The sequence below is a fragment of the Hakea prostrata genome, chromosome 2, assembly GCF_041222555.1.
Source record: "Hakea prostrata isolate BN-2017 chromosome 2, UWA_Hpros_2, whole genome shotgun sequence".
Taxonomy (NCBI): Eukaryota; Viridiplantae; Streptophyta; class Magnoliopsida; order Proteales; family Proteaceae; genus Hakea; species Hakea prostrata.
Genome location: NC_142601.1, coordinates 12,002,023 through 12,028,487, shown reverse-complemented (window position 1 = coordinate 12,028,487; position 26,465 = coordinate 12,002,023). Strand labels below are relative to the sequence as shown.

The following is a 26,465-nucleotide window of genomic DNA, read 5'->3' as shown; positions in this document are numbered from 1 at the left end:
ATTTCTTCGGGAGACATAGTATGTGTTGTAAGATTTGGTGAAATCTTAACTTGTGTCAAAGAGACACAAAAGGATCTTTATTTTTATAACTTTCTAAAAATAGAATATATCAAATCTTCCCAGTGTGGGAATATTACAAGGAAAATAACAGATCCTAATAAGACTAATAAGACAAATCTGCCCTCAATAATAAAGTACCTATTACTACCACCTTGCAACACCTCCCCTCAAGAGAGTAGATATTTATCATGAGAAACTTGCCAATGATACTACTAAATGACTTGGTACTTAGACTCTTCGTAAGCATATCAGCTGGCTAATTGTCTGAAGTAAGAAAGGTAATACGAATCAGCCCAGCCTCAATTGATGAAGTGTCTGTCAATCTCCACATACTTGGTCCTGTCATGCTGTATTTGATTGTTGTTATACTAATTGTTGACTTGCTATCTCAATATAGAAGTATAGGAACCTCCAAATCTGAACCAAGCTCTTGAAGCAGTCCTCATAGCACTTCACAAATTCCTTGGTCAATTGCTTGAAACTTTGCTTAGGCAATAGACATTGCAACCACTGGCTGTTTCTTGCTCCTCCAAGCCACTAGGTTACCTCCTACGTACATACAATATCCAGAAGTAGATCTTCTATCATATGAACACCCTACTCAATCTACATCTGTGTATGCCTCAATTTTAGGTGTCCATAAGATGAAATTAGGATCCCATTTCCTAGATTAGCCTTCAAGTACCTCAAGATCCTGTACACTGCATCCAAGTGTGAAGAGTAAGGATCATGCATATATTGACTCACTAGACTGACTGCAAAAGTGATGTCAGGTCTAGAATGATATAGGAAGATCTACTTTCCAACCAACTTCTCTTAGCTTGTCTTGTTCATTGGTTCTCCTTCTTTTGCCTTCAAGTGTAGATTAGACTCAATAGGAGTCTCTGCTGGCTTGCATCCTAGCATCTCAGTTTCATCCAATAGGTCAAGAGTATTATACTTCCTTTATAAGAGAGATACACCACTGGCTGAAGATGTCAACTCTAGCCCTAGGAAGAATCTAAGCTTTTCCATGTCCTTGATCTTGAACTCCGTCCCAAAAAATTCTTCAACATTGAAACCTCCTCCTCATTGTTGCATGTGATCACAAAATCATCCATATAGACCAAAAGTATAGTCAGATAGGAGTCTTCTCTTTTGATGAATAAGGTGTGATTTGCGTTACTCTACCTAGCCATTAGAGATGATGGCTTTATGAAACCTCACAAACAACGTTCTTAAAGATGGCTTCAACCCATATAATGCCCTCTTCAGAGATAGTTGTCACTATTCTAGTAGGAAGTTAGAATGGGGAGCTTTGAGAGAAGAGCTTGAAGGGTTGAGTGTTTTGTGGCAAAAAGATTCACTTTGGGTAAGTCTTGCTGATTGATTGCTATCTCCACTTTGGGTAAGTGTTGCTGATTGATTGACGTCTCCACTTTAGTTTAGTCTTGCTGATTTATTGTGTTTCAAAATTGAATTTGATTTTAAATTTTGAATATCCTCTACAGAATATACAATCAAAACTACCCATGCACTTTGGGCACATGTATCACAGTATACAGAAGTGGCCTTTAAATAAGTCTCAAGTTGTGCAATATACTACTCTACAAGGTTGGTTGCATGCCTGAGACATGGTTCTAGCCTCCAAGTGTACTTAAGTAGATAATAAGGACAGTTTTCTGTGTCGATGTTTATCTTGATTCCTCTGCTTTTGTTTGTGTTTTGATGAATTTCTTCATCCTATTTCCTTTTTTTGTCAATTCGTGACTTTGAAATGGTTCTGTAGGCTACTACTATAATTTGTCTCATGCGAAAACAATTTGATTTTCTCTGTCCTTATTTATCGATTTTTAAATCTTAATAATTATGTTTCAGTTAATTTATTAGATGATTTTTAATGATCTTTCGTTTGTAATTTTGTGTTCTTTCATGGACTTCTTGGTCCTCAAGAATGTACTAGAGAAAAATTAGTCTCCCACTCTTGAACCCCTTTGCTCTACTCCCTTTCCCCGATCATCATTTTGTCAGCTACCAAGCATCAAGAATGAGCATATATGTTAGAAGTTGTCTTAAATAAGTGCCCAGTTGTTCAATATATTCTTTCCTCTAATTGCAAGTCTAGGGATAACCTTTGGGTGTACTTAAATAGATAATGAAGATAGTTTTCTGTATTACTGTTCATCTTTGCTGATTACTTCGTTTTTGCAGTGCAAGATGTAATTGCTTTATGCACCAAATATTCATGATACTCAGTGATGCACAAAGAAATAAAGACATTAAAAGATTCTGAGTAGTTTGAATTCTGGTTATTGAGACTAGTCGACCTTCTTGAGGACATCAAACTCTTATTTAAGTTTCCAAAAATTTAAATAGATTTTGAGGTTAAATTATGATTTCTTAATGATAGAGTGATCTTAATTTTAGGGTGTTGAGCAGTAGAATCAGTTCCTCTTCAGGATGAGAGTGAATTTATTTTACTTTAATTCTTTCTAAATTTTGGTTTGATATACTTCTCCCATGATTGACTATAAAAATACTGATTGCTGTTATCTCTTGGCTTCTCAAAAGAACGAGTGACCTTTCTCTGGTGCCTTTGTTTCCTTTTTCCTCCTCTTTTTCTGTCCAGTCTTGTTTTCATGTTCTTATGGTTTTGCAGATTTAATTTGTGATGTGGTATGTAGCTTCATTCAATTTAATGTTTCTTTATTTATATTTAATAATATTTTGATGGTTTCAATTTTGAAATTCAATGGATTTTAGAGCTTTCTCACGTTATTAGGTGCCTACTGCACTGGATTTTTTTTTTTTTTTTTTTTTGCCTAAGTGTTATATACCCTGAGGAACATGTTTTTTTTTAATGTTTTGTCTTCTTAGCATTAACCTAATTGTCAGATTCAACAAGAGAGTGGAGCTGTGGAAATCCAGTGAGTGGAATTATGAAGATAGGGAAAGTGATCTAGTGGGTTTGAGAGGTGGGACTTCCATCCCTTGTGTGATGTGGAGCCATTGGCAGTGATCCTCATGAGATTTAAATAGATTTCTCATGTTAAATGAAACTAAGATGGTTCAGTTGCTAATTAGTAAGACGCCTTGTCTCTAAAGGGTTTCACCTAGGGTTACAATTTTGGCCCTAGGGACCTTGATCCAGTACTCTTTTCCCTGCTTGAGCTCAAACAAGGCTTTGACTCAAGATTCTGGCCAGAGGACAAGTCCTTTTGGCTCTAAATCAGGAATAGGGACAGGCCAGAGATTATCTTTGTCTTGTCAAAATCGTCCTCAGTTTTGACCTTAACATTGGCTCTGATTCAAAACTTGATCTTGGCTCTAGATTTTGCCCTCACATTAACCCTCATCTCATATCAAGCTTTACTACTTCAGTTTAGATTTGGTTGGTCTTATTGTCTTGTTGTGCATCTACTTGGGATATTATCATGTCAGAATTAACCCATGGACCATATAATAGCTTGAAGGTTTTTATTTTTATTTTTATATCATGTCTAACACAGTTTGGGTTTTGGAAGTTTCATTCCATTATCCATCTTATTTTCAATTCAGTTGAGGTATTTCTTATATCAAATTTGCTAGGGTTAGAGCCAGAGCCATGAACATGGATAGGGATAGGAATAAGGCCAACCCGAATGGACAGTCAAGGTGAAAATTGGGTTGCCTTGGCCTATTAAGGGTTGGGAGCAAGAACAACATCTTTAGGCCCTAAACAAAATTGGTTTAATTAGGAGCATTCAAGGTTGGATTTGTGTTACAAAAAAAGCATGGCCAAGCCTATCCATATTACAGTCCTATTCACTAGCATGTACAAATCCAAAACTTCCCTCAGAAGACAAGGTGCATGGATGCAAGAGCAAATTCATTAACACATTAGTTACAGAAAACCATTGAAGTTAAAAACCATTTTAGAATACAAATGGGTCTTAAATATGACAAGAAAACACTTGCATAGGGTAATTGATGGTCATAAGGGCAAAGAACCCCTTAAATATAATACGGATTTTGTTGAAAGGGTACTGACTAAGTACCAAGGACTGTATTTATGAGGGACATTTAAATTGTCGGTAGGGAGGAAGTATTTTCATTCTGTTGATAAAGAGATTGTTGACCCATCAGATATTGTGTCTTTAACTATCCATCAGATTCCTTTTGTGGAGGAGTGGTTGGATGCCTTTGTCACCCTCTCTGTCTTCATTTGAATCTGATCTATCTTTCATATTCATATTTCTTATTCAGTCATTTCAAAGGTTTGGAACGTTGCAAAGCCTAAGCAGGGAGAGAATCCAATTCAAAGATACACTTAAAGCTCCACTTTACCTACCGACAAGTCCCATTAAACAAGTTCATATCTCTCCCTTCCTCCTTGTAGTTTCTGTCTATTGGCTTTCTTCTTTCATTCTAGTTGCCTTCAACCTTCATGTTCTTGAATTGAGAGCAATTTTTTCCCCTTTCTCCTCCTCATATGAAATGACTTTGTTTTCCTTTTATAGAAAAAATCATTTTGATTTAGTCATTGTTATACACTCTTTGAGTCCCCTAAGTAATTACAAGGAATAGACATTGAAAAGGCATATTAGTTTGTATCAGTACCAATGAATCAACTTTTACACTATATTTGGTGTGGAGAAGGGTTCTTTAACCCAGTACCAGGTTGATACTATGAAGAAAATCTACCATACCACATATAAATAATCCTCCCCTTATATATAGGAAAAAGAGTACTACTTGATTACAAGATCCTTGCACCCTGAGACACAATTCTGATAATTATGTGTTCCCCTTCCACTTTTGTTGAAGTAAAAGACCATTCATGTTCATTGGCTAAAAGCTTATGTAGTATAGTTGTGGTGACAATTAATTTTTTCCATGTAAAATGCTTCATGGCCTTGGATCCAAATGATTGTTCCCGAATAGATATGGGTCTTGTACAGAATTTTGAGTTCTTCAAAATAACTGGCAGGTTTATTTGTTTTGTCAGGCTGTTTTGGGCATGGGAGAATTTTAGTCCTTTTATTTTTTTATTTTTTTGAGTAGGGTTTTCACTGATAGTCTATCAAAAGGGTTGAGTAGGCTACAAAAAGAATGGTTAAGTTGTACTCTATTTTTCTTATTCCTCATAGTAAAAACACTATCTCTACTTGATAATGTACATAATCTTCGGATGAACCACGTATATCTTGTCTTTTGTGTGTGTGGTTGTGCTTGTGCATTGTTCTTCTGATAAAATTTACACAGTAAATTAATTTCTACACATATAATCTTAAAATATGTTTAAGAATGTTGGAAACATGTTACCAAAGGCAACCGTATAAGGCGAAAAAATTAGAATAATAAAACTAAGTTACAAGTACAATAACTTATTTGTTACCAAGGGCAAGCATATAAGACAAAAAAAAAAAAGTAAAATAATAAAACTAAGTTGCTAGTACAAGAACTTATTTGTTAGAAGGGCAACCATATAAGACAAAAATAGTACAATAATAAAACTAAATTACAAGTACAAGAACTTATTTGTTTTAAATGGCATGAATGATCTTCTCATCAAACGACATTATGCACATTTATCTAAAGATACATGAACAAGAATTGGCAGAGTTGAGATATGTCGGTGGTGGCAAACACTTTCTTTTAGGTATTTAAGTGCCCCAAATGTACATGGGTTCTGAGTGCTTTTTTTGTATTCTTTTTTTTTTAATTTTTTTTAATTTGAGGTTCATCTGGGCCAAGTTTGTGTGCACCATGACTACATCCTCAGGGGAGATTTTATACTTGGCCCCAAGGGGAATCAAACTCTGACCTCTTATGTAGAAGCATTGGTCTTTTTACCAACTGAGCCACCCCTCGGAGTTATTCTAAGTGCTTTTTCAACTCCCTAGATAAATCAACCTCTTCATCATAGACGATGCACTTTGTAATTGATGGATTAATGGATCCAAAAGCTACATTCACTAATCTAATATAGTTTAAAGGAAAAACAACGCTTTTCAAAATAATGTTCACATACGTATAAACAACCCTTCTCACCTTTATATAGAAGAGTAATGGGTTGTCTTCAAAAGACTTGTCTCTTTCCTTAAAACCTGCCTTCCAAAATATACTTATTAGCCATTTAGATGTCTATTAAGAAAAGACCCAACAGCTTAATAAGATCACTTTTTTTAATTTTTCAATTAAAACGACTAAAATTACAACAAAGAATTAACATTTTGCTAACAATAAATCCTTTTGTCATTGTACGAGGGATTAACAAACAAAATAAACAAAAAAAGGGAAAACGATCTGTATCTAGGTTTTGTACAAAAGTGCTTATCTAAAATACGGAAAACTATTTCTCAATAAATAACTACAGTCTTTGTACTTATAATAATTTGTAGATATGTTTTCTCGTATGTACCAAAAAGAAGAAGAAAAAAAAATGCTTTCTTTGTGCTTTATTCTTGTCCTATACTTCTTTGAGTTCTCATTGGTTTTTTTAATTATTATTTTATTATTTTTTTTATCTCAGATTTTGTGTTTTCTATATTTATTTATTAGAACATCATTTGTGGCTACATATTTTTTCCCCACTTTTTCTAGGTGGTTGGTTGGATAAGATAGGTCAGAGTGGGTTTGTGTTGTATAACATAGATTTATTCATTTTTTGTCTTTATGAGGACACTTAATAAAAGTCACAGGAGGATTCCTTGCAATAATGCATAAGGGAGGAAATCTATACTTGAGTATTTCATTCTCTCTTTTTGGTTAGATTATTCAATTGGAAAATCATATCTCCTATCATTTCAATGGCTACATAACTTGGAGTTTTGTGGCCACGCCCAAAATCATGTACCCTGGCGTATCTGAGATTATGTCTCATCTAGGGAAGGGGAGGCCTTCCCCCCAGTTCTGAGCTGCAAGTGAAAAAGAAAATGGTTCATTTAAGGGTATTTGTATCATTCTAATCAATAAGTGTGGCTTAATCATAAAGACATGCTCAAAGCATGTTACAGTCACTCAAAAATAGCTCCCTTGTATCCAAAAAACCAAGTTGCAGTTGCAATTAATGTTCAAATTTGACAATGTGCCTTATTGGGTCATGTTTGGGTGCTACAAGAGAACCAAAATGTAAAATGTGATTTTTCATTGGATCGAATGTCACTTAGACTAAATGTAAGAGTTCAAAGAAAATTCTCCCAGTAAAAAAAAAAAAAAAAGATTTCTTGTCACATTCCATTTAAACATGCCTTAGTTAACTAAAGGCCCGAGTTGGAATCTTCTACTTAAGAGGATTGAAGATAACACTACCTTCTTTTTGAGTTAAAATTCTCTATCCTCGGAGGAAATGAAACACTATCTTTACACTCCTCTGTCACATATTTAAAAGGGGTCTATTTCTAAACATTAACGGACTTTTTCACATTTCTATAAACCCCCCTAAGGTATTATCTGCATTAAATATCAGATGGAGTTAATATGGACAACATTATTGATCATTCTTGATTTGAATTCTTGATTTGATTTGTTGTTGTATACTTGTCAAGTTCTTATTTGCTAGTATCAATGACAATATTTGCGTTTTTTTTTTATCTTTTAGGTGAGATTAGGTGACATTAAAACTAATCTCACCCACTAAAATAGGGGGCACAAATTGTAAATGGTGAGCCACCCTGATATAAATAGTTGAGATTAAACTGATTTTAGTCTCTAATGGGTAGATATCAATTAGTCATGTCTTCAAAGACCGTTTTGCTTGGATATTTGAACATGCCTTTAGTGATGAAGGAAACTTTGATATACTGTCTAGAGCTGCCTCTAAAGCTAGAGGAGATCTTCCAAGTGGTTTTTTAGGCTTTCTTAATTTGTAGTTTTGTTTTGAGTTTTTGACCTGTTTATGTACTAAAAGAAAAAAATTTACATAAATATATAAGTTAATTATAGATGCAAGTTTAACCTTGATAGCTTGAATTAATCTTAATTTCTTTGGAATTTGTACAAAATCTAAGTTCAAGGTCTCGTGAATGTGTCAAAATATTCTGGTTCTAATATTAAAAATGTATGATTTAATAATAAGCCGTTTCAAACAAGATATGTAAAGATATATAGATAGAAGTTTCAAACATTTTTGTGGTAGAACGTAGAAGCTACATTTATTTCAAGTAAAAGGAAGGAAAATGAAAACTCTCTCCATCATCATGATAGTTTACTTCCTTGAAGTATTACCAAATATGTTATATTTGCAATTTATTTTTTGTATTCCCAAAGCAATTTGATTACCAAATGAAGTAGAATTTAAAACATAAACGTGTTCCTAAGATGTTATAGTTTTCTCTTATTTCCAATATCATATGCTCGTTGCTGTTGCTATCTTGGGGGTTACAGCATCATTTTCTGGCAGATTGCATGGCAAAAGTAAAAGTAAAAGTAACCATGCATGAGACGTGTCAACATGCTTCCAGTTATGTTGTTACACTCAAACAGCACCACAAACCCTCATTAGTCCTCTCAAAAGACTACCTAGAAACATCACTATCTTTTGCTTTTGCTATTTATTGAAATTGAGTAGACATAAGAGTGAGTCAAGTTTAGTGATGAGGAGAATCATATATCATACAAAACTTGGTTAATAACAGTGGAAACAAAATAAATTTTCCTTCTTGAAGTGAACCTATTAGGAAACAAAAATTAGAGATTTTTTGGAGTAGTATATCAAACAAAAGGTGCGGCTAATCTAGTGCTCACAGCATTATTTCAAACTACGTCATAAACGCATCCACGCATTCACATGCATAATACAAACAATTTTTAAAGTGAAAAACCTCTCAAGCATGAAAAGGAAAAAACCATGACACCGTAATCCACCCAAAAACTTCACTATCATCAAATTAGTGAATCAATTGAGAGAATAGTAGTGAATCAAAAATAGAAATAAAACAAAAACACACAGAGATTTAACATGGTTTACATACCAATGCGGTTTGTTACGTCCATGGACGAAGATGATGAGTTTTTTCACTATGTAGAAGAAGAATAGAAAGAAATCTCACAACCAATAGTCAAGAACGACGGGTCATGAACTCCCACTCAAATCCCTCAATAATCTCATAAACAAGATACATGTATGCAGACTTCAATTGGCTAAACAGGTCGATACATTGGGCCAGGTCTTATCGCATCGTGGGGTTCATTCATGTCGCCCACCAAAATATGTCGGTACAAATTCATCTTTAAAATCGGGTATAAGAATTCGAATCACAATATAACATATTGTATGTGATTAAATCCTATAAATCATTAGACACTCATTGAGAAATTCCCACCAAGGAGAGGAGCTAATTGAGAGATTCCCACCAAGGAGAAGAGATAAATATACGTTTTCCCAATCACAATAGTTATAGACCTCAGATACACATTTTAACCACTGAAACTAAAGTACAAGAAGTAGCTGCCCAAAAATCAACTCAACAAGACAAGAATGAGGACCACCAATGAAGCGGTTAATAACTGACACAACTGCTACTGATATTGAAACTTATGAAATTCTTACCTTGATTACTTTATTCAAGGAGAAGAAAACAGAAATTCACTAGCAGGTTTACTAGCAAGTGGTATCACAAGGTTCTAGAAAAAGGAAACTGCTTTGTGTGGCAAGACCAGGCAGTTCAAGCAGTGTTAGTTCTGTTTTGAGACTGTTGAGATAGTACTTAATTAAAGAGATACTTAGTTCATAGTGAGCTTGGTCGCTTTATGCTGCATGAATCAATTGAGGGATACTATTTAGTTCAGTTTTTTTAACTGAACAACTTCTAAATAGTTTTTTAATGTCAGTAGCCGAGCTCAAAAAGTATAATTTTGAGTTTGATCCATCCTCTGTGCGGCTGATATGGCGCATTAGCAAGGCAAGAACACACGTCGAACAGGCTGTGGAAGTAGGCGATTCATCCCACGCAAACCAAGCCAAGAACCGTACAATAGGACAAATGCTTGTCCCAATCAACCACTCGATAGGCACCAAAGAGCTGTGATATTTTGAGAACAGATAAAGAAAGAGGAGGACCCATCAGTTTTGAACCTTTCAAAAGGGCCCAAATCCCCTTTCTTTCCTCTTTCTCCACTTAATTCTATCTATAGTGTGCATGGGTCACCAGAATCTTACCCTCAGCAGCAGCTTGGGTCAGTTCGTTGTCTGATACAGTAAAGAAGAAGTTTATCAGGATCATGAAAGGAGGAAAAACGTAACAAAGTCATACATGTATGTTACTTTAATTATGTATACAAGAAACCCATCTTGTCGTGTCATCTTCAAGTCTCTATTTCAGTGCCCAAGCCAGAACACCAATCTCCTGTTGGGTCACAGAGCAAACATTAAAAACCCAACCATCTATCATCTACCCTTCTCTGCATGTACCCCTTTTTCAAGCTTCTCTAATTCCTTTACCAATCATGCAACCTTAACTTCTTTTTTTCTAATAATTACCTTTATGTATTGCTTTTTTTAGCTCTCATTTATCAGACTTGTGTAGTTAAATTTTCCTTTTACAATCCTTAGAATTGTTTTCTTTATCTACAATTATAACCAAACGACTACTGCCTTTCGTTTCTTGTCTGAATGCAAACTCTCCATAAACATACTTGTCAGCAATTTTGTATAGTGGGTCCTTTGATTTCAATATTTATATCAACTGTATGCCATTTGTTTTTCCCGTGTACAATTCTTATTACCTGCATGTAAGGATTTAGAGGAAATAAAGTTCCTCCAGAAATTTGTTCTTTCTTCTGAAATCCATGGCTTTCTTTTTTCTCGTTGTCATTCTGCTAATTGTCCCTTCTAGCAATGCCGACTGGCCACCTTCACCTGGTTACTGGCCAAGCTCCAAATTTAGGTCCATAGGCTTTTATCAAGGCTTTAGAAATCTCTGGGGTGCTCAGCACCAGAGACTAGATCGGAACGCATTGACAATTTGGCTTGACAGTACCTCAGGTCACTTGTTACATGCTTTTTTAGCTCTCTCTCTCTCTCTCTATATATATATATATGAGATTCCTGGTGGGTTTCTGATATTTCTTCTTCTCCTTGCTTGAATTCTCAAACAGGAAGTGGGTTCAAGTCGGTTCACTCATTTCGCTCTGGGTACTTTGGTGCTTCTATGAAGCTCCAATCTGGTTATACTGCTGGAGTGATAACATCTCTATATGTAAGAATTATACACTACTATTATTTATTCCCTTGCTTGAATTTCAATTAGGTGTAGTGATAATCTTTTGCTTTTGAACTTTGTGCTTTTCTTGAATTGGGTATTGGCAGCTTTCCAACAATGAAGCTTATCCAGGGTACCATGATGAAATAGACATCGAATTCCTTGGAACAACACCAGGAAAGCCTTACACATTACAGACTAATGTATACATCAAGGGAAGTGGGGATGGGAATATTATTGGAAGAGAGATGAAGTTTCATCTTTGGTTTGATCCAACAAGTAATTTTCATAACTATGGTCTACTTTGGACCCCCAAGGAGATCATGTAAGCCCTCTAATTCTTGGTGAAATTTTTTTGTTAGCAACTTCAATAACTAATTAATTAACAAAAACCCAAGTTTCCTGCATAGAATATAACAGAAAAGCAATGACAGAAATCTGATTAAGGGATTTGGTTTCATGATCATTTGGATTTTAATGAATGAGTGTGTCATGTGTGGGGTTTCAGATTCTTTGTGGACGATGTACCCATAAGAAGGTATCCAAGGAAAAGTGATGCAACGTTCCCGTTAAGGCCAATGTGGGTGTATGGATCAATATGGGACGCTTCATCGTGGGCCACAGAAGATGGGAAATACAAGGCCAATTATGATTACCAACCCTTTGTCGGCAGATACAACAATTTCAAGCTCAGTGGATGCTCAGCCAACGCGCCATCTTCTTGCCATCCAGTGTCGGCATCGCCGTATCGTTCTGGTGGTCTGTCTCATCAGCAGTTCTGGGCAATGCGCTGGGTACAGAGAAATTACTTGGTTTATGACTACTGCAGGGACCCCAAAAGAGATCATTCCCTGACGCCTGAGTGTTTCTGATTGTTTTTCTTTTATTCAAAACTGTTAAGATCATCTGGGGATATAGATTTCTTTTCTCTTCTCGGAGTCAGTGCTTGAGATGGGTCGTTTGCTTTGCCAAAGATTGAAGAAAGAGCAAATCTGCATCCAAGCCTTCCAAGATTATAATAGATTTCATTATTGTCTTTTGCCTTTTGTGGTATGGTGTGGTTGGAAGATCACTGTTTTTATGCCGGAAATAAAGGGTTATTTAATGTTGATGTCGTTTCATCCCTGTTCATCTTTTCCTAGCTTTTCCAATTTTATATTTCATCTGTGTTAGTCTGGCTTGTGGATGCAATTTGAAGTTCGTGGAATTATTGGGGTTGTGATGGCTTCATGAGGTTGTAAATGTAAAATGTACAGGGAAGACCATTATTAAAAGTCATCAGTACTGTTTTGCAGAAAGTGATTGACACCTCTCTTCCCGCTCTCACCTCTTGTGTTTCAATTCTTGGCCAAGATTTCCATCCGTCCACTGCACTTTTCAGGCTGATCCTCATATGCAATAATTACGCAGAACTGAAACAAAATCTCTCTTTCGGACTTCTTGTTCTATACATTACCCTTTCCCATCTAGTTGCCGTCATGTAAGAAAGGAGTTGATCTTTGATCTATCTTGGTAGTGCTCAAAATTGGATTTCTTTCTTAAATATGTGATAAAATTTAAATCACCTTTCCATCAAAGAAGAGATATGCATTTCCATGATACTTCTCCACAAAATAATAAGAGTAGAGCTTACGAGAGATCCATTGGATTCTCACTTCTAATTCATTTATAAATATTAGTCGACACCATCTCTACTATATGGTGGGGAAGCATTAAGCGAAAGTACATACCTACTCAAGCTATGAAGGAAGCACAATCATTTATCCTCAACAAATAAAACATCTCAAACATCTTAAAATTCCATATTAAGTATATTATATATACATATGGTGTTTTAGTGGTTAGGATTTAATAGAATTTATGACATTAGGCATTACATCAGTTTCTTTTATCTGTTTTTTTTGGGTTAAATTCTAATTTATTTGTTTTCTGCTACTTTAATCACCTGTAATAGTTGCAGTTGTAGTTAACCGGCGGCAACCGTATGACTCATCATTTATGGATCTCTTAACCACCACTTATTCTAAATTATTATAAATCAATTGAATTTATTGAAAAGTAAGGACTACCCTGAAGCAAGAAAAAGAGAAAGGAAAGAAAAACCCTAAGTTTGAAAGTAGAGATATTTTGGAGAAATAAAGAAAAGCAGCAAAAGTCTCATAGATGACGTTTGTACAGATGACATTGTCGGGTTACCCAAAAAAAGAAAAAGACAGATGGCTTTGTTGGCTAAGCTCAACCTGTGAGTTGTGGCCTGGGGTCTTCTCATGCAATCAGTTATCTGAAAATTGCACCTGCTGCTTCATGTGAATGCGATAAGCATGGTTTCTTAGACAGGCATCCTAGGTTAAGAAAGAAGATGAAAAGAAATTGGATTTAACCTTTCTTCCAAAAAGGAAAAGATGCAACGAAATTTGAGTTGGGATTTTCTCACACAATCTGGATGGGATTGATTGTGCTTTCTTGCATTTCCCTACCACTCAGGCAGAGTTTATTTGCAGAATCTGAAATGAGTGGAAGGAAAGAAAAAAATAAGAGTGAGAAAAAGTTTGAGGAAGTAAACTTTTTTTTTTTTTGAGTAGAAGGCTTGTTTTGTTTAATAAAGTAGACAATTTTTTTTAAATTAAAGAAATATGTTTGCTTGCTGATGTGATATACCCACTTTTTTAACTTCATCTAATTTTTAAATCTCTCAAAAAAAAAGTTGAGATTTTATGAAAAAAAATTAAAATAATAAAAGTGAAATTTACAATTGAAATAGAATCCCCTCTTACCAACTGAGGTATGTATACTTCTTCAATAAATGATATACGGGCGTGACAGAAATAGAATCCCCTATTCCTTGTGGATAGAGGATCCAAAGAAATCATTAACCTCATACCATAAAACAAAAAGTCGATCTTTTACCAACTGAGCCAATTGGCAACCTCACGAGATTGATAGTAATTCAGTTTTGTCTCTATTGAGCTTCTATGGTCATCTATGTTCGTCCTTGAGACAACATTAACTGGTGTGCCTTTGTCTAACGTCCACCATCATTACCATGTTTATTTCTTGAAGTTTCCTACCAATGCATTGGAGCAGTGCTTGTTTAACTAGGGTTGTATGATTGAATTGTAGATATTTATTCCACCGTACTATCATTTTTAAAGTAAATGTTAATATCAAAAATAATTCATTCACCCAATCAATTATTAAAGCAGAAATGGACGTGACAAAAGCTGCTTTAGGCTTAATCAAATCAATAGTACAAATAATTGTGAGTTGAGATTTGAGAGCCTAAGGCTTGAACCCAAAAAAACGGAAAAAAAGAGAAGACCTTAATGCTCAGACTGACGGAACGTAGCCAACTTCCGTGTCATAAGCAAATTCGCAAAACATAAATGTCTCCAAAAGCAAATCGATAAAACTATTTTATGTCTTGATATTGTATTTTGGCATCTCTTGGACGTTATGTCATTTAGACATGAACACTTCTTGTTTGGAAGGAAGTTAAAGAAAAGTATTGAAAATAGCTTTCTGAGAGACTATGGTAGAATGTTTCAGAGTTTAAGTGTGCCCAGATGAAAAAAAATAAGGCAGACATCACAGCTGTAGCTTGATTCATGTTTAAATCATCAGTCAAGAAAGATAAAAATGCAGGAAGTTGTTTTCCTTAGCTTTTCTTGTGTGATCATTTTTTCTTTTAAGTGTTTTTCATTCTATTTTAAAAGTTCTACTACGAATCTAAACATAACTTTAGAGAGCTTGAGAGACCAGAGTAGAGTAGGAGAGTGCACAATTATTCATAAAAATTAATGCTATATATATTTTCTTAGAAACTCAATTCTCTCTCTTTATCCCTAAAAAAAGCATTATTGTCCTAATTCACTATCCAAGGAAACTATGGTTTTTAAGGACAATTAGTGCAAAATGGCATGAGATTTGACCTACATTTTCTATCACCAATAATACAATTTGATTCATCATTAGATTCAACGAATCTCCCACCAAGGCAAGGGATAACACAAATTGAATTAGCATCACATGTCATTATTACTATTTTTAAAGGGAAAAAAATTCAAATCAAGCATCTTTTTTTTTCTGCTTCTTTTGATATTGTAAAAAAATATATGGAAATAGACAAAGGAAAAGCAAACGATAATGCAGGGAATAGTAAGTTGAGAGCAGGGCATGAGTTTGAGCTAAGTTTGTGGATCCCACGTAGGATCCCAATGCTTAACCAATCCAAGGTATTAGCATTGCCATTTAAACCTGCAATAGCAGTTAGTGAACCAGAAAAGATACATCAAAGCTGTGATGTTCATTGATGAAGCCAATTGCTTCCCATCGCGTATTGCCTCCATTTCCATCGCCAAGGCAGATGAGCCTCTACAATGCACTGCTGTAGCACCCAGAAAAGTTCCATGATCATCAAAGAGTATGCTGCCTCAGCCTCGTTGTCCAGAAAATTTGTCCCATGAGCCATCTGTAGAAAGGTGATAACCATGAGAAAAGAGTATTAGTATGATGTATAGCAAGGGATTTGAACTTGTCGTTCATTTTGGACAGTCGAAATGGACATTAATGAGTTTACAAGTACATGAGTGCGAGCCAAAATCTGTTGAGCATGTATCTGCAAGCCTTGAAATAAGAAATTATTTCTAGCACGTTTCACTTTCTTCTGCACAAATCAGACATTATGGACAAGAAATTGCATTTCTGTGAAAGAGGGAGTCTCCTACAGCCATAGCTTGATGGGCCAGGCGCCATATAAAAGGCCTAATCTTTGGAATGGTTGGTAAGTGCCAAATTAACTGTCAATCCCTGGGTGAGAAAGAAGAGGAGGGTATATTACCATGGCAATCAGAGTGTGAAAGACAAAGAGATCTAGTAGGTTGTTTTAACAGAAAAGTTTCCATGATTTGTTTGGCCCCATTTGCAAGTGTCTCTAGTGTCAGGTGATAAGATGAGAAGAGCTAAAATGGCCTCACTTTCTTGATGTGTGAATAAGGATTCAATTAGTGGTTTGTTCCATTTTGCTGTTGCTATAGGATGAGGTCATACACTCGAGATGGGCCTTGGGGCCGGGGTTGGAGGACTGCTTATCCCTTTATAGGGTAACCAGTCTCCATAAATGGATGTTTGCTGGCCATTTCTAATATGCTTAATAATTCCATGAGCTAAAAGGTCCCTCCCTTATAAAAGACTCTTCCAACCCCAAGAGCAAGAGCTTGTAGCAGAAACCTCAAATAAAGATCTATGGTTAAGGTACTTGTGAGTGAAGACCTGGCCATAGACAATCTGGATTAGTTAAGAGTCTCCAACATTTTTTCACTAGCAAGGCCTTGTTGAAACATAAAATATCCCGAAAGCCTAGCCCTCCCATCTCTTATTTTCTTGCATAATGTATTCAATTTATCCAATGGGTGAAGGAATAAAAGCAAATAGACATGGTTTGCTCATGTCTTGATTTATCCTTTTCCTCTGATTTTTGGCATCTCATAGGTTTAGATCATTTTAATAAAGATTGAGAAACAAAGCAATCTAAAAGAGAGTGATTGGAGAAAATTGTTGAAGTGATCCTTCTAACAAGTATCAATCAACACATAAAGGATGATAAGAACACAATAAGATTCTAACCCCTCCTCTCTGCCCCGCTCATTCTTCTTCTTCTTGGGTCTGGCCCATCTTCATGTCCAATTCATAGTTAGTAAGTTCGGATATGACAATAATTCAGGTACGAATACATACAACAAGTAGTACGTTTTTAATAATTCGGGCCATTAACTCATGTATGGCAATTGTACTTTACATGTTTTAATATGATTTATTTAAATAAGTACGGAGCAAAAATATAGGGTAGGAGAGGGAGTTTAGTCTTTGTAAAAATCAAGAGCACTTACGCTGGCTCAGTTGAACCTGAGTTCCCAAAATAATAATTATAATAATAATAATAATAGTGAACTAATTTTTTGTAATTAAATTCAGAGTTTTTTAATCCTTTGGATCTCTTGTATATATATAACAACCGATATTTCGGGCGACTTTTTGAGGGGGTTTAATGAAAAATTGACCCTCTATTTCGAGGTGCATTTGGGGTCACTTTTGCCTAATTTTTGACTAAAGCCTAATTTGAGATCAATAAATACATTGGGAGTGTTATTTTGATCTAAAATATCACCTAAACTAATGGTCTTAACCGACACATGTCTGATTGTATGCGGGCGAAAGCCATGAAACTAAAAGTCTGAAAAGTCATATAAACCAAATCATCTAAAGTTTACAACGTGAATGATTTCTTGTAAATGTCGAAGATCGGATCAAAATATGGTGAAAAGTGCAAGAAATAAGAGAGAGGCTCTAGAGAGTTTGGAGAGGAGAGAGAAATTTGGTCGAAAATTCTACCGAATTTCCATTTAATCGACGACATTAGACGATATATCGCCATCACCAACGGTCGAAAATCGACGATATATTGTCGACATGACATATCGTTGATCTTTTGAAAAAATCGTGTCGCTAGGGGGAATCGTGTTGCCTCCCAGCGACAGGGCAATTTATCACCGACACATTGTACAAAGATTGTCTTGCAACTCATTAAATCCACAAAAACAAAAACAAAAACAAAAACAAAAACAAAAACAAAATCATTTGTACATATGATGTATTGTGTTTATCTCTTTTCTACTATCAAATAATTTCAATATCTTCTTGTACATTGATGGGGTTTTCTCGAAAATGATAATGTTCCTTGCCCTTTGCATATCCTCATATATAAATAGATTTGTTGCTCCATAACCATCAACCAACCAAAGGATGATCAAGGGTTCTAAAATTGACTATACATCCCTTCTATTTTCCCTAAATGATGAATTTTGAATTATTTTAGTGACCATTGCACCCAATTGAAACTTAAAATGCCTGTTGATCCTCCATTTTGATGATACCAACATTTCTCTTAGGCCATCTTCAACATTATAAATATTATAAATGGATTTGAAGCATAAAAAAAGTTAGAACCAAATCTTGTTTTGCATGCCTTTTTTTAATTTCTTGTTTTTCAACTTCAAACATCTTATGAAAAAGGAAATAAGTAATTTATTGATAGATTGACTTGTCCAATAAAGAAGACGGTTAATGAAGAGCAAGTTGCAAGTCTGATGAATGAAGAACAAACATTAAGAGAAAAAGGAAAACAAGGGAAATGATGGTTTTGTGAATACTATAAGGACTAATGATTTTTCATGAACTGTTTGGTTTTTATTTTTTTATTTTTTTTTTTTTTTTTTAAATTTTTAATTAAGCATAAAACCAATTAGCGTGATAATTAATACGCCAATTATTAAGGAAATAAATATGGGTTGGTTTCGAAGTCGAGTACGACAACAAGTATATGGTTAATATACAGGAAAAGTTCATTTTTTCTAGGGTAATTTTCATCTTGGACCCCCGAGGTTTGGTCCATGTCACTTTTAGTTCAGTTTAAGTTTACTTTTGCATATGGTTCCCCTGTGGTTTTAAAAAATGTTTAATAAGGACAAGCATAACAGAAACCGTTAGTTTCATAAATTTTGTGACGAAAATACCCTTGTATCCTTTTGAATTTTATTTACTTATTTTTTATTTTAATCTACTAAATAGATGCTAAAATAAATAATAATAAATAAATATATTAAAAGCTTATGAAACTATACAAAGGCAAAAACAATGGAGTTTGAAAACAAAAAGGGGATGGTTGCTCTGCAAGTTCACAACCGAAGGAAGAAGACGAACAGTCTGCTTCTTCAAATCTATCACTTGAGCCGGTTCTTCCTCTCTGTATCTCCTTCTCCAATTTTGGATTTTTGCACCCTGTTTTGGTCTTCCAACTAAGAATTTATAGACGGCGACGCAAGCAAGGTTTAAACAACGACTAGCATCGAGCTTCTTGGTTCTGTTAGGGCTTTAAGGTTCACGTCACCATCACTCGATTTCACGCGATTGAAGGAAGGATCAGCCCAAGCTTCCTCTTGACATTAACAAACTATGATTCTCTTCCACAGATCCACCTGAAGCCGATGAAGAAGAAAATAGATAACCCTGTAAATCTCCAACACAGAGAGGTTTACAGTCACATAGAGAGATGAAGCTTCAATCTGGGTTCTTGCTCTTAGAGTTACTGTTTTTGTTTCTCTCAGCTGCAGCTGCAGTCGATTCCAATACCTCTACATGTCCGCTTGATCTTAGCTATGTGTAGACGATCTCTTGGGATGATTCTTCTTGCAGGAGTAATTACCAGCAAAAGATGAGCCAAAATGGAACAACAAGCGATTGCTGGCAAACCCATCTCAACCTCTATGGAATTGCTTTTTCTCAGCGTCTCAAAGACACCTCCCTCTTCCAGTTCCTAGATGTCAACACCTCCACAGTTTGTTTGGATGCCTTCCAATCTAGACTCGATTCCCTTTCTCTCCCTTCGAACCTTGTTTCATCCTGCTTCACTAACCCTAGCCGCTTTGTTATCAGTTCCACTATGTGTGCAGGAATTCAAACCAAGCAAAACTGGATTGACAAGTTAGGTCATACTACTCCTTTAAACTCTAGGTGTTCTTCTGATTTCTCTGGTACTACCTGTGATCCCTGCGTTGCCACAGGTCAAAAGGTTCAAACCAATTTAATTGCTCTCGACGACAATATATCTCATGCCACTAATTGCTTGTACTCCACAATCCTCTAAGCCGGTGGAATTGTCAATCAATTTGGGCCGGAGATCGTCAGCACAGCTTCCTGCATTTTTGGGCTCCCAATCAATTCTACAATGGATGGAAGCAGCAGCAGCAACTCAGCTCTCGTACCTGCTTTGACTGGTGCTGGTTTGGCTATTCTGATTTATATGTTTGGTGGCATTGCTTTAGGAAAGGTAAGCCTGTTGGGTGTGATGTGGAGAAGTTGGGAGCGAAACCGAGATTGCGTTGCTGATCTTGAGAAGGCAACTAATTATTTTTCAGAGAAGAATTTGATTGGGAAAGGTGGACGTGGAGTTGTGTATAGAGGGACCTTATCGAGATGGTACTCCTGTTGCTTTGTGAAGAAAATCATAGAATCATATTTTCAAGGGGATGCGAGTTCCGTAATGAAGTTGAGCTCATCGGTGTCCCTGAAGCACGTGAATCTAGTCCCCCTCGAGACCGCTGCTGTGTAACAGAAGAGGAAGATGATTATGAAAGAGGCTAGATCCTTAATGTATGAGAAGATATAATCATGTTTTGATAACAGAAGAAATGAGAGATAATGAGAGAAATAGATAACAGAGAGTAAAGAGTAGAGAAGAAATTTGTTACTGCTCTCACTGAATCTAGTATCAAAGTTGTCAAGAAAACATAAGAATGTTTTAAAATTGTGAGCTAAAATATGCTGTCTTTTGTCTGAAACCAAGGAGAGATCAAGAGGAATCATGGTCAGAAATTCCCTGGCAAGCAATTAGGTTATAATATCTAATCAAATGTATCAATCTATTGCATTTAAAAAGGGTCAATAGATCCACACTTGACATGGAAATGAACTATGAATTCGCTTGCATTTACCCAAAGCAAGTAGTCATAGCTGATTTTATACTGTCTCAGTAAGTAATACAAAAGAAAGCTTGGAAAATTGTGATGTGGAAATAATACAAATGTGGTTATGTACCCACTAGGGTCTACATAACTGGAGAAGAACTATCAAGCAATCTCCTTATTGAGCTTATAAATGGTAGGATTCAGGCGCATCCCAAGAAACCTCTTACTATTGTGGGACATGTATTATATTTGTTGTTGTTAATGATGTCAGTACCTGGGATGGTTGGGAAATCATCTCTCTACTTTTAATCCTCTAAATTTGAAGGAGACTATAAGAGGCCATACATGGGGCAGATATGACCATGCAGAATTTGAAAGTAAGGTAAAAGCTGAAATAAGTAAAGTAACCTGACTAGCTAATCACCAATGCTAATGCATTTCTAACTCCATTTTAACTGTTTAAGAGATGGACGAAAGGAAATGAACTAAATTCACATCCTGTTGCTGTGGAAAACTGAGATCTAATTCAATTCTTTCTTAAATCTGATTTGCAGCAGTTGAACACTAATTGATAGAAGCTTAATATCCTAACACAAGATGAGGTGAAAAACCTAACAAACAGAATAGAAACAGATAAAACTGAAACCAACTGGAAGGTGGATAATTCTTTACTACCCTTCTCTGTTCTTCATAAAAGGACTAACAAATCATAATATTAACTCAACTAACCCCATACCAAGTTCACAAAAACTAACTTAAGATGAAAAAGTAAAGGATAAATCAACATTGAATTGATAAGCTATGTTAAACTAATCAGGAAACTGGAATAATAAAGGAACCAAATTGAAATAGGCTTTCTAAATTCATGGGAATGAACACAACTAAAGGAAGAAGTCCATCAACATTGGTTTAATGTATGATTCTCTATCAGCAACTCTCATTGGTTTACCAACTTAATGCCTAATGCAATCCATGATATTACAAACCAACCACATTGTGCCAACACTAAAACAAAGACACTTTGGAAAAGCACAAAACAGAACAAAAAGACAAAAAAGTTTTGAAACATTTAAATTCACCAACTACAACATTCCTAAATTCTCCATGGCAACTCCCATCTGCAAATTCATCTTCACTCCAACCACTTGTAGATGGACAACCCTTCTAGATCCAGTCCTTTCAGCTCCAAAGCAACTTTGACCTACAAATACATAGTAGTGAGAAACAACATTAGTTGATAGCTCATTGATAGAATGTAATATATAACTAAAAAGTTGGGAACTGACCTTCTTATTGGATAGCTCTGCTAGCTTTTGAAGCTACCCTTGCCCTTTCTTTAGCATTCTTGATAGATCTTTTATGGAGAATTTTTTCTTGATCCGTTGCCAATGCATATGTAGAAGATTGTTGAGACAACCTAGTTATCCTTTGGGAACTTGACTCATCTTGGGAATCAGTGATTTGCTTCCTCTAAAATTCCATAAAAATCAAAGAATAAAGATATTGTAGGCATTTGAATGGTTTAAACTGAATAATGTAGCATGAAAATAAGCTTAAAAATGTTTTAGGTCTATTTAGATATTTGAAGAAATAAAGATGTTGTCAAAACATTACCTTCACACATCTCGTCTCGCTAGTAGATTTGCTAGAAGATGTCAGCTTCTCTTTAATTGGACCACCTTTGCAGGATCTCCTATTATGATTAAATGCCTTGCATTTGCCGCATCTAATGGTGCTAGACCTCTTCCTAATATTTTCCTTTAGGGGCTCATCGGGTTCTCTCTTCCTTGACTTATGTGGTCTACCAGTCGGCCTCTTGATAAATGGAGGAAGGAGTTCCACATCTTCTATGGAGCTAGGATCAGGCATAGGATCAATCATTTCATGATATGTTAGAATGTATCTCTCTCTACTAAAGTAATGATCAACATACTCCTTTACAGGCATAGGTATTCTCGTATACCTAAGGCATGCTCCCACATGTCTGCATGGCAACCCTGACGCAACATATACACCACAGTCACATGACAAATTACCTATGTCCACCACATACCGCCTAAAGCTATCTTGTACCTCATACATATTGTTCCCGGCTGAAATTGGGCTACAATACCTAGCCCCTTTCTGTTGCTCATCAAGTCTTCTCCTGATCCTTGGAGCGATTGATTCAATAAAGTTACACCCCTTTGTCAACCTTTTTTGCAACCTCCCCATTATCTTGATTCTAATTTGATCAACTAATGTTAGGATTGGCTTTTCTCTACAACTTCCTACCCAGTGGTTGAATGACTCACTTACATTGTTAGTGATGTGATCACTCTTGGACCTATGATCAAATGCATGTCTGCTCCACATTGAAACAGGGGTCTTCATTAACCAATCATATGCAACCTTCTTTTCCTTTTTCATTCCTTCCATAGCTTTCTCAAAGTCAAGCACATTATAAGCTCTAGTGGCAGCCCAAAATGACTTCCTCAATGCAGGCCCATTGCCAAATAATTTCTTGAAATTATTGTATAGGTGCCTTGAACAATGTCTGTGATTTGCCTCAGGGAAAATGGTTGAGATTGCTTCAATAAGACCCTACAAATAAAGTAATTAAACATAATCTTTAGATGACAACATTATATAGTTGATTAAAACAAAACCAAAATAATGGGATTACTGACATACCTTTTGCTTGTCTGTCATAAAGGTTATTGGAACATAAGGGGCTTTAGTTGTCTCCATGCATGTCTCAATTGATTGCTTTAAGTGATAAAGGAAGAACAACCAACTATCCTTGCCTTCAGATTCGACAACACCATAGGCAATTGGAAACATCCCATTATTTCCATCCACTGACACTGCAGAAACTAAAACACCACCACAATATCCCTTCAAATGACAACCATCTAGGCCAATAAATGGCCTGCAACCCCTCACAAATCCATTCCTGCAAGCATCAAAACACATGAAGAGTCTTTTAAATTGTGGATTTACGACCACCACTCCATTCACCTCTTGTCCTGATGTATCCCCGTTCTGCTACTGAATCAAAAATGCATTACCCTTGTTCTTCTCCTTTATCAATTTCCCATAATTCGCCAACTTATAATATGACTTTAAATGGGTGCCATCAACTTCACTTATTGCTTTTCTCCTTGCCCTATAAAGTCTCATATCACTTGTCTCAACATTATATTGTTCTTTTAATATCTGTCTCATTGTCTCTACACTCATTTTTGGGTCTGCCTTGATCTTGGACCCAATCTTACTCACTATCCAACTTGCAGTGATAGTTTTTCCAGCATCTCCTCTTTGGCATGTGTGATTGTCATTGATTGTCTTTATCTCATAAGTAATTCCATCTCTGGCCAATGGAGAAGCATGGATCCTCCATGCACATCCAGGCTCCTCACATATTGCAGTAACTCTATTTTTTTCATTCTTCTTCATCATTGCAATAAAGCCTTCTTGGACTTGATAGTCTTTCAACACTTGTCTGAAATGATTTACATTATCAAAATATTGCCCAACTACTAATTCAATTTTTGGGTTACTATTCATTCCCTTGGCTATCATGTCATCTGGCCCATCAGGTTCACATTCAGAATATTCATCCTCTATGTTATCCTCATTTTCTGCAGCCTTCTCGACTTCATCATCAACATCTTCATCATTAATGTCATCCTCCTCAATTAATTCATCACTGTCTCCAGCTTGCCAATCATCTGATGAATCACTTGGATCTTGCAGTTCCAACCATTCTGTGGTGGTAATCATCTTGGTAGGCTCTTCGCTTGATCGGGATGCAATTTCAGAAGCAACTATAGTAGATGCACTACCAAGAGATATTAAAGGCTTTTCAACAACTGGTCTATTTGAAACAGTATCACCACCAAGCACTGATAGATCGTGTCCGTTCACATAAGTTACATCAACTAGATCAGTCATTTGCACATTGTAAATATACATGTTGATGTACTCCTGATCCTTCATCACATCAAACATCTTTAGGAGATCCTCATCTGACTTCACATCTATGTCTTCAGTTTTACCTGGTGTTACATATTTTACACAAAATGTCACAGATCTTCTAATAGGTATGTAACTCAAAACTGGATTGTAAATGTCACCAAGCATCTCTAGATAACTAAACAAGTCCACATCAACTAATCTCTCTTCACTGTTGCTGACATATTGGTAGACCAGTTTGCAAACATTAAGATCCATGATGATATGTGAACCTCCTACAAGACAATATAAACAACGAGAGTGGAAGGTTAGTTTCAATAATAAATGGCCAGTACCAAGAGTATTACATTATGTTGCACGACCAAGAAGCCTAGCTATTCTAAAAAAGATGAGATACTTAACAACATAGTCAAGAAGCCTGTTCTAAAAAAGGGTACCATAGGCTCATTGATTGTACAACATAATATAATGCTTGAATTTGTGGGTCTCAAATTTGACTTTTATCTACACAGGAACGCTTGTCTTTATAAAGTTCAAATACAATTACAATAACCTTGATTAAACAATAACAAAAGAACAACAAGAAGATATAGACTTACATATACACCACCTATTCATTGTCTTAACTTTTTGTCTAAGTAGCAATGCATTACCTTGCTTAATGTAAAACTGAAAAGAATAAGCATATAATTTCGTCCTAAGAAGTCACTGCTCAAGTGGGGTATGGCAACAACACATAATTTCCCTTCTTCCTAATTGTGCTTTTTGTGGAGCGTTCAGATTAAAATCAGGACATGAAACACGATAGGACAAGCCTAATAGCAGTAACTTTAGAGGAGGCACTACTTTTTTTGTTCTTTTCTATAACTCGCCATTAATTTGTTAAGAAATAGATCAAGAGGAGCAAGTAATTATTTTGTTCTGCTGCAAATTTCAGCATGATCTTAAGGTCCATACAGATTGCACTTTGATAAAATGTGACTATGGTAATTTTCCTGACTAACCCAACTTCTATCCACAATCTATAATTCAATTTCAAGCAGAAATTGGAGAAGGAGATACGAACAGTGAGAAATAACCAATCGGCATAATAAAATAAGAATAAAAAAAATCAAAACCTATATTGAAGGTTGAGATACGAACAAAGAGGAATAACCCAAGTGATGGATTTGAAGAAGCACACTGTCCGTCTTCTTCCTTCGATTGTAAACTTGCAGAACAACAATTCACAAAATAAGAATAAAAAAAACAAGAACCGAACAAAGGATTTAAAAGGAAGATAAAAATCTATACTGAGGGTTGAGGTTGAGCGTCGACACCCAGTGATGGATTTGAAGAAGCAGACTGTCCGTCTTCTTCCTTCGGTTGTAAACTTGCATAACAACCATTCACAAAATAAGAATAAAAAAAAAACAAGAACTGACCAAAGGATTTAGAAGGAAGATAAAAACCTATATTGAGGGTCAACACCCAGTGATGGATTTGAAGAAGCAGACTGTCCGTCTTCTTCCTTCGGTTGTGAACTTGCAGAACAAACAGTTCACACAATAAGAATACTAAAAAAAAAAACAAAGAACTGAGATTTTAGAAGGAAGATAAAAACAGGGTTGAGCGTCGACACCCAGTGATGGAATTGAAGCAGACTGTTGGTCTTCTTCCTTCGTTGCAGAAGCAACTGTTCATATTCCGTTTTGTTCAAACTCTAATATTTTTGCGAGGGAAATACTCTGGTAAGGCTTTTCATTTTAGTATTAGTATTTATTTAGTA

The 26,465-nt window shown here is 35.7% G+C and overlaps 1 protein-coding gene, 1 long non-coding RNA gene and 1 pseudogene across 2 annotated transcripts in view; all 3 read left to right on the top strand.

Annotated features, from left to right (window-relative positions):
* The window catches only part of LOC149023763 (uncharacterized), a 95,198-nt gene extending 92,828 nt beyond the window's left edge, over positions 1 to 2,370 (top strand). The window contains exon 5 of the long non-coding RNA XR_016171568.1: positions 2,251 to 2,370. This is a non-coding gene — a long non-coding RNA (uncharacterized LOC149023763). The remainder of the gene's footprint in view (positions 1 to 2,250) is intronic.
* An 8,371-nt stretch (positions 2,371 to 10,741) lies between these two features.
* XTH32 (xyloglucan endotransglucosylase/hydrolase 32) lies at positions 10,742 to 12,661 on the top strand. Its single transcript, XM_089142846.1, has 4 exons — positions 10,742 to 11,005; positions 11,119 to 11,219; positions 11,330 to 11,547; positions 11,731 to 12,661. Exons 1-4 carry the CDS (start codon positions 10,810 to 10,812, stop codon positions 12,092 to 12,094), a joined length of 879 nt encoding a protein of 292 aa, XP_088998972.1. The 5' UTR covers positions 10,742 to 10,809; the 3' UTR covers positions 12,095 to 12,661.
* A 6,270-nt stretch (positions 12,662 to 18,931) lies between these two features.
* LOC149023761 (putative receptor-like protein kinase At1g11050 pseudogene) lies at positions 18,932 to 20,417 on the top strand (annotated as a pseudogene).
* The last annotated feature ends 6,048 nt before the right edge of the window (positions 20,418 to 26,465 follow it).

Bases quoted from the DNA above. Each gene is read 5' to 3' on its own strand.
- XTH32 (XM_089142846.1), top strand. From the start codon at position 10,810: ATGGCTTTCTTTTTTCTCGTTGTCATTCTGCTAATTGTCCCTTCTAGC. The intron at 11,220-11,329 runs GTAAGAATTATA...GGGTATTGGCAG, and splicing joins GAGTGATAACATCTCTATAT to CTTTCCAACAATGAAGCTTA. The intron at 11,548-11,730 runs GTAAGCCCTCTA...GTGGGGTTTCAG, and splicing joins TGGACCCCCAAGGAGATCAT to ATTCTTTGTGGACGATGTAC.